The following is a 7,717-nucleotide window of genomic DNA, read 5'->3' on the forward strand; positions in this document are numbered from 1 at the left end:
ATATATGTTCCTGAAGTTATTAAGTCTGTAAGATCAACAATCATAAAAATGGCAGGAAAAAAGCTTATCAAATGAAGTCTCGAAGTTCATTGGTGGGCAGGATTTGAGAATTTAGTATATATAACGAGAAAAATTAACTAATAATCTACACCTGGCGCGGGTAGGCCGTTTTACTTCGCCGTCTTAAGAGGTCGTTTACGCTTGGAAAGCTTTACCCGAGTTTCAATTTGGATTAAACGACCCGGCAGCCTCTCCGTTTAACTGAAATGGACCGCTCACGCTTTTAACCATAAGAAGGCAACAGGAGCAGTCTTCTTTGGCATTGAAAAGGCATTTGATCAAGTTTGGCATGAAGGTCAGCTGCACAAACTGCGCTCGTTATCCGTCTTCATGACCTTTGTAAAGTGCTAAAATCATACCTGAACGGTCGCGTCTTCAGCGTGCGCGTGGGGGATACCCGGTCACCGCTTCGGGAACCTGACAGCTGGGATCCCTCAGGGATCACTTCGCTCGTCCCTTTTATTTGCAATTTACATGAGCGACGGGCCCTTGTCGTTCGACCCACACACACAAATCGCCCTCTACGCTGATGATATGACCGTATATCCCTCTTCGATGTCTCCCGCCTTGCTATGCAAGCATCTACAGCGCTATTTTGACGTTCTTGCTGTCTTCCCTAGCCCTCTAACGTGGACTATTCAGTGGTGAGGGTCTAGGCAGCATCCAGGCGCTTTAACCTTTACTTTGCGACAAGGTTAAGCTTTCACTGCGAACCAAACGACGACTGCATTTGTCTTACATCCAACCCATACGCGTCTGCTGCTCGGACCTACAATTGCATAAATAATAAACTACCTTTTTTAGCTCTTTGGCTTAAATTTTAAAAAGGATCAATTTTAAAAAAAGCCATGCTTTAACAGGGTAAAATTTACTTCCATTGATAAAGACGCACACCAACATATGTTAATTGAGGGAAGCATATAAACTATGTGATATGAACGCGATGTATACCTGAACAGTTAACCACCCAGTTGCTACTGATCTCCAGCGCTATTTTAATTATAAGCCCCTTTAAAAAAGTGGTAACTCATCAGTGAGGCATACGGGGTAAAAACTGTAAACAAAATCTACAAGTCCTAGTCTGTAAGGTACCCGCCCACTACTTTACATGTTTTAGGACCGAGTTGGAGAAGGAATACCTCTTGCTATTCCTGTGGACCACATCCTTGACATACCAACCCGCAAGCTTTCCTTTCAAGCAGTTTTTATTAAGTATAACGTTCTGCTTAAATGCGAATCATTGACCTAACCGACTTACGGTATGCAGACTCTATAAACCGATTAAAATCGTTTACTATAAAGAACAAGAAACAAGAGAACGATATTGTAAGACAAAAGCTTACGACCTAATTGTAAAATTAAGATTTATAGTTTAAGCGAAGTTTCGCTCTACTCTATTTTTAAGAATTTATCACCAATCGCGTCGGTGGTGTTTTTTTTAAAATTACTGGTAGATGGTTTTGGATACAAGAAGAAGAACGGTTTATTTGTTTACTTGAAATACTTATCACCTTAATAATTACTTTGTTATAAAGTTAATGACCATTTAGAATCTATAAGTTTACTAATAACTTCAAGTCTGAAATATCTTTGCAAGCTTTCATTTTATAAAAAAACCAGTTGTAATAAAACTTTTTAACACATCTAGATCAACACTTTTCGTGACCAAGTTGGGTTTGAAACTTTTATTATTTTTCCGAATAGTAACTACTTCTTCGAAGTCAGGATGAGGTGTTCGTACTCATATATATCTAAATAGTGTAAAATTTACAAAAGGGGAATAATATTGCTTAGGAAGGCAGTTATCCTGTATGCTTTGCCATGCTAAAAAAAAGATGCTTCCAGCACCTGCAAAGACTGCTTCAGGGTTAAAATAGATTAACTTTTTTAGATTATTAATTTTTTTTTGAAAGGTATACTAATATAATTTATATGCAAAGGTTTATGTATCTATAAGCACTATAAATTTTATTCCATTTTTTTTTGTATCTTAAAAAGTTTTTGTAAATCTTTTTTAGAATTCTAAGTTGGGTCGCCTTTTAGATTTCTTTATTTGTAAAGTTCTATACTTTGCCTTGAGCAGTTGCTTTGTGAGTTCGGTATCAGTAGCAGTTCTTCTTCCTGAAGAGTCGCTGCTCAACTCCTTTTTTGTGTACAAATTAACGTGAATCAGACAGTATATCCATTTTTAATTATATTATAAAAGATGTAAAAATATTTTTGAAAATTTATGAGGAAATTTTTTTTTAAATAAATATTTTTATTTACGCAAATTTTAACTAACAAAATCTAATTAATAATTTATAGACTTATTAGTAAATAACGTTGATATAATTTTTATTAAAAATTTAAAAGCGAATAAATTTAATTTATGCTCAAAAAAACTTTTAATAACTTTTAAATAATTAAAAAAATTGTTTTAATACAAGAAAGTCAAGATATAAATTAAAATTATTAGCTAACTTATAAAAATTATCCTTTTTATGTGGTTTATATAAAATTATATATTGAAAAGCAAAAGCAAAAAAAAACCTCTTTAATATCAAAAATAAGCTGCTTGTTTCGTGAATATACGATAAAAGTAATAGTAATATTAAAAATATAATTCAATTAAATTTTGTATTAAGTAAGTTTACGTGGTAATTATAAATAATAAAATATACAAAAAATAATCTTTATTTTTCAATAAAAAAATATAAGAAAAGATCAATAATTTATATAGAAAAAAATTATTTCAAGTAAATAATTTATTAAGTTAGTTAAAAGCAACCTCGTAATCAAGAATAACTTGTTGTAAAGTAATTAACTAACAACTTATATTTTCGATTTAAAAAAAATTACTAAATTAGAAAAACTTTATTAAAAAATAATAAATAAACACAGAAAATAGTTTACTCCTCTTGTTTTAAATTTAGCAAAAGAACGAAACCCCAAATTGGCGGGATCCTCTTCCGCTAAGCGTTTATAAAATAATCGTAAACTTCGAATTATTATTATTATAATTATAATTATTACAAGTTTTCCTGGTTTTATTTATTTTTTTTTCTTTTTTTATTTCTGAAATCGAGGTGTCCAATTGTCTTAACCGAGATGACCTTTTATATAATAATAATAATAATACTATTAATATTAATAATTATAGTAATATATACATATGGGAAAACTCCTGCGCCGCCTGAGAAATAATGAAAGTATTAGAAAAAATCTGCTCAATTTTTTCTTTCATTTTTTTTTTCAGTGCGTCTTCAAAACGTTTAGCCAAACTGAAAAAAACTATATTCGTCAGCAAAAATAATACCCAAAAAAAAGAAAAGCATACACGCGAGACGCGCTACTTCTGTACAGCTGGAAAACGTCCTTGCGGAAAATAGAGTGAAGATGGTCCACGTGGTTGCTGGACGGGTGTTTAAACAAAAATAATTATTATAAACTTTTACATGCCGTGTTTTTTTTTTATTTTATATTTGAAATTTGCCGCAAACTTTTCATAGTTTCTTATTATTATTATCGTATTGAACCAGAGAAGCCCGTAGACAATCGCTTTCCATCGATTTTTATTATCTGGCGAATAATAGTGATCCTCAACAACTATTCGATGATTTACTAAAGAAAGTGCAAGAGGAAGATTCGTTCGGTCCTTCAAGTTTTTCACAATAATAATAATACTAATAGTAATACTAATGATAGTAAACTTTTTTATAAGGAAAGTCATAAATAATCCCATCAAAATCTTCATTCAGCTATAAAATGAAAAATATCAACGATTTTTTTATATTATATTATTTTCTTATGTTATAAATAAAGTTTTGCCTTTTTTCTTATCGCAGAAAGTTTCTCTTCAGAATACAAATCAGAGCAGGCAATGAGAGGCACAACTAAGTAAGGATAGTAATAATAATAATAATAATAACAACAACAACAACAACAATAATAATAATAATAATAATACTTACTTGGAACTTTTGTTTCTCCCAATTCTGTAAAAAACTTTATATCGTTTTCAGTGGCTCCTCTTCAGTCCAACAGTAAAAAAAATGATATAAATATATTAAAGGTTAATAATAAGTAAAATATAATAATAAAGAAATAAACAGAAAATACAAAAATAGTAGTTTGCGTGAATTATTGTAATAAAATAAATAATAATAATAAAAGAAGACAAATGGCCTTACTTACACGCACCTAAACTCCACTAACGAAAATGAGTGGAGGAAAAAAAAAACCCCCCAACAACTTCTTAAGGGGGGGAGAGAGGTTTATCCCCTTTCCGTCCAGATATATATACAAATATACTCGATAGAAAGTAAACTACTCTTCATTCTCGAATTTCATAAGATAAAGACAGACGTGGACACACGGATCCACCAAATCAGTAGGTCGCTCGAAGGAATATAAATGGAGGAACTCGTGCTGGAGTGCCCGGTTCATTTGCAGGTTAATATAATTCACGCATAAATTCTGTCTGGAATATTAGTGAATTTGATAAGCGATAAACTAATACAAGCAGTCAATCAAAAAAATATGCAAAGTTTCTGTCTATAAAATTGTAATGGTCATAGAAATAAATAAAACTTTATTTTGCTTTGGTTTCCTGACTAAGCAGTTAAGCTGATTGACTCTGTTCAAATATAACATCCGCCTTTTGGCTCTAAGCAATAGAAGCTAACTACCATGAAAGAAAGGCATTTCCAAAAAAACACCGATAATAGCCAGGCAGGGCCAACTAGATTAAAACTCTCAACTCACTTGAGAGTTATCGATTATATATTATAAAATCAAGAGCCTCCTAAACGGCCCTGGCAATCGAGCTTTAATATTATTAACTTGTAGTAATGAATGACCAATCACATCAGGGCTCGCTGCAGCCTTCTTTAAACTCTAGCATTGCGGGATTGTCCCAAAGAGAGGCATGCAATGTATAACAGATTAACAAAAAGTTGGTATACAAGAATATTAATAAAAGAAGATTATATAAAAAAAAGGATGTATACACAACCCAGAGGCGTCCCTGACTGGGCATTCAATTAATGAAAAAGTCAGCGATTGGTGGTCTAGAGATTCGTCTATAATATCTTAAAGTTTCACAATATAAATCATTGTCAGTAACAATAGTATTGTTATTGACAAGAAAAGGTTACCAAAAGTATTCACGACTGCCTGGTTGAGCAAAGAAAGACATTTGACGTTCTTTGCGTTATGCAGGAGTGACTTGATAAGCATCGACTTGCCGGACTTCCAATGGCCTTTAAGTAAATATCAAAATTCATTAAAAACTCCTAAAAAACTATATATTTTGATAGTTGGCATGTTTACTATTTTTTATGTCAGCAAAATATTAATAAACTTTTTTTTCATGCGTGCACTAAATAATGTAATATTGTGAAAAAAAAGTTATAATAAACATTTGAAATGTACTTTATGAAAATATTTTTCATGAATAAAAAAAGTTTTACTTTTAAAAAAGAAAAAATTTAATTGTTAATAGTCAATAATATATTTATTGCCTGTTATCAGAACATTTAAAGTGGAGGTCAATGGCATGGGAAGGCACGTGGAGGGCATATTATAAGAAATATTGGTGGCCATTGAAGGCAACGACCGAGCAGATTCCACAGTTTTAAAGAAAAGAATTTTTCGATCTTCATTTCCTGCAAGATAATGGACTTCTGCTAAAAATAAAATTTATAAGGGAAGTAGCAATAGAAAAATTTAGTCGCGTTTTCATGCATTCAAAATAATGAAATGTTTTTTATCGTCGGTGATTGGCCAACACTTTAATCTGAGAATTCCGTAGTTATCACATTTTTGGAACCAAATTTGTTACAATGAATGTTAAATAGATTTTCTTTCTAAAAAAGATTTTCTTCTTTAAGATTTGTCGAATCACTGTCAATACTTAAAAAATGGCAAAAACTTAACTAAGCTCCGTAAAGCTTCTATAGTAATACTTTTTCCTACTATTATTTTTAATATTAACACTTTAATATAAATTTATAATAAAACCCAATTACAAATTTTCATTAACAGAAGATAAAAGTATAAGTAAAAAGGGAGAACCAGAACGAAGTTCATCCGTTTGAACGGCAGCGTCCGCAAATATGCGATCAACATATGATGAATAGCCGATCAGAGTGGGTTCTTCATTACTCCACGTGACGCTTTTTCTATTTTCGTAAGCCAGAATTATATGAAATAGCTTATAGATAGAAAATTTTTTGTACATACAGTTTTGTTATAATCAATTAGTAAAATACGTTATAACTATAAACTTATTATAAAAAAAGCAGCGATCAAGTAAATTATAATAAAAAGTGCGTATTAATAAAGAGAAAACTTTAATTATTATTGTCAATGCGTATAATTTAAAGCAGAACAAGAAAATTGTAAAAGGAAAATAAACTTATTAAATAAAAGTGGATCTCACTGGAGTTTTTAACTAATTTTCCAGGTTCCAGGGAAATAAATTATAACAATGAAATTGACTAACTTTTATTAATTATTCTGTATAATATTAAGTTAAAGAGCTTAGAGTAGTAATTAAAACTTTGATAAATAAAATGATTTTCATTAATTTAAAAAAAAAATGTAAAATTTAATACTTTAGGCGAACAGAAGTTTCAGAGCCTATAAAAATTTCATTTCGTAAAGTAATGGCCTAACATAGTAGTAAAAATAAATTTATAAATTAATAGAGCTCTAAACTTTATAAATATTGATTAGTACATCAACTACATTTGAAAGACTCCTGTCAGATCTTGTAACCAAAAATTCGTTATTCCCTTCGAAGAAAGCCAACAGTAACACGAAGTTGAAGCAAAAGGAAAAAAATATAGAAGAAAACGTAGACCTTTTGTTATTTTATAGTAGTTGCTATTTTGTCTTGCCTCTACCTTAACTCTAAATGATTTTGTATATTTATGTGAATTGAGTATATATATAAAAGAAGAAAACGCGGTTTTCCAAAGGGCAGAGGATTGAGTTGCTTGAAACAAGCTACTCAGAGCTTTTTGCACGGAGCCGGGATTAATTTCTAGTTAGTAAAGTTTTTATTTAATTTTATTTTTTTTAAATAAGTTTCTAAAATTACACATACCTAAACTTTCTCAATTAAATAAACGTAAAATAATAGAAACCTAAAATCTCTTTTCTTTTGGGTAAAATGAGCCTTGACTTCTCTGTTTTGCTAGTCGTAGGAGATGGTAGAGCTTGCAACTGAGAATTTTGGCTTTGGTCTACCTCAGAAGATAAAGTTATACATATAAAAATAAAGAATTGGAAAAGAAAATATATAACGGTATATACTTTATATATTTGTTTTAAGACATTTAAGTGAATAAGTTTTGAATTTTATAAGTAAACTTGTAGTTGAGAAAAGCTTTAATTAATACACTTTAATAATAGTGTTTTTTAAAATAAACTAGAACTAGAACTAGTCACAACCAAAATATTATTAATTTATTAAAAAACAAAAGTATAAACCGAATAAATATGAGTACCCGCCACCTCGCTCATCAGGCCTAAATTAGCTAACCGCCATCGCCTCGATCTATATATCGGTGCTTTAAGGAAAAAAGACCTCCTCTTCAAAAGAGGAAAGATGCCTTCGTAAAATTATAATTTTGTTTAATATTTCGTGTAAAAGTCTTATAAAACTTCA

At 30.5% G+C, this 7,717-nt stretch overlaps 1 protein-coding gene across 1 annotated transcript; it reads right to left on the minus strand.

Moving 5' to 3' along the window:
• Positions 1-2,046: 2,046 nt before the first annotated feature.
• Positions 2,047-7,281, minus strand: LOC135145998 (uncharacterized). The gene is made up of 19 exons (XM_064078134.1): positions 7,194-7,281; positions 7,012-7,090; positions 6,908-6,957; positions 6,784-6,839; positions 6,660-6,715; positions 6,118-6,224; positions 5,565-5,729; positions 5,199-5,303; positions 5,057-5,132; positions 4,373-4,522; positions 4,014-4,072; positions 3,871-3,935; positions 3,753-3,800; positions 3,579-3,697; positions 3,380-3,454; positions 3,213-3,323; positions 3,076-3,155; positions 2,956-3,014; positions 2,047-2,203 (listed from the first exon to the last, which is right to left on the minus strand). The coding sequence occupies exons 7-19, from the start codon at positions 5,644-5,646 to the stop codon at positions 2,075-2,077; spliced, it is 1,158 nt and encodes a 385-aa protein (XP_063934204.1). The 5' UTR covers positions 5,647-5,729; positions 6,118-6,224; positions 6,660-6,715; positions 6,784-6,839; positions 6,908-6,957; positions 7,012-7,090; positions 7,194-7,281; the 3' UTR covers positions 2,047-2,074.
• Positions 7,282-7,717: the final 436 nt, after the last annotated feature.

This window comes from Zophobas morio, unplaced genomic scaffold (genome assembly GCF_036711695.1).
Source record: "Zophobas morio isolate AGI-343-1 ecotype UQ-CSIRO unplaced genomic scaffold, CSIRO_AGI_Zmor_V1 ptg000205l, whole genome shotgun sequence".
In the NCBI taxonomy this organism is placed as follows: domain Eukaryota; kingdom Metazoa; phylum Arthropoda; class Insecta; order Coleoptera; family Tenebrionidae; genus Zophobas; species Zophobas morio.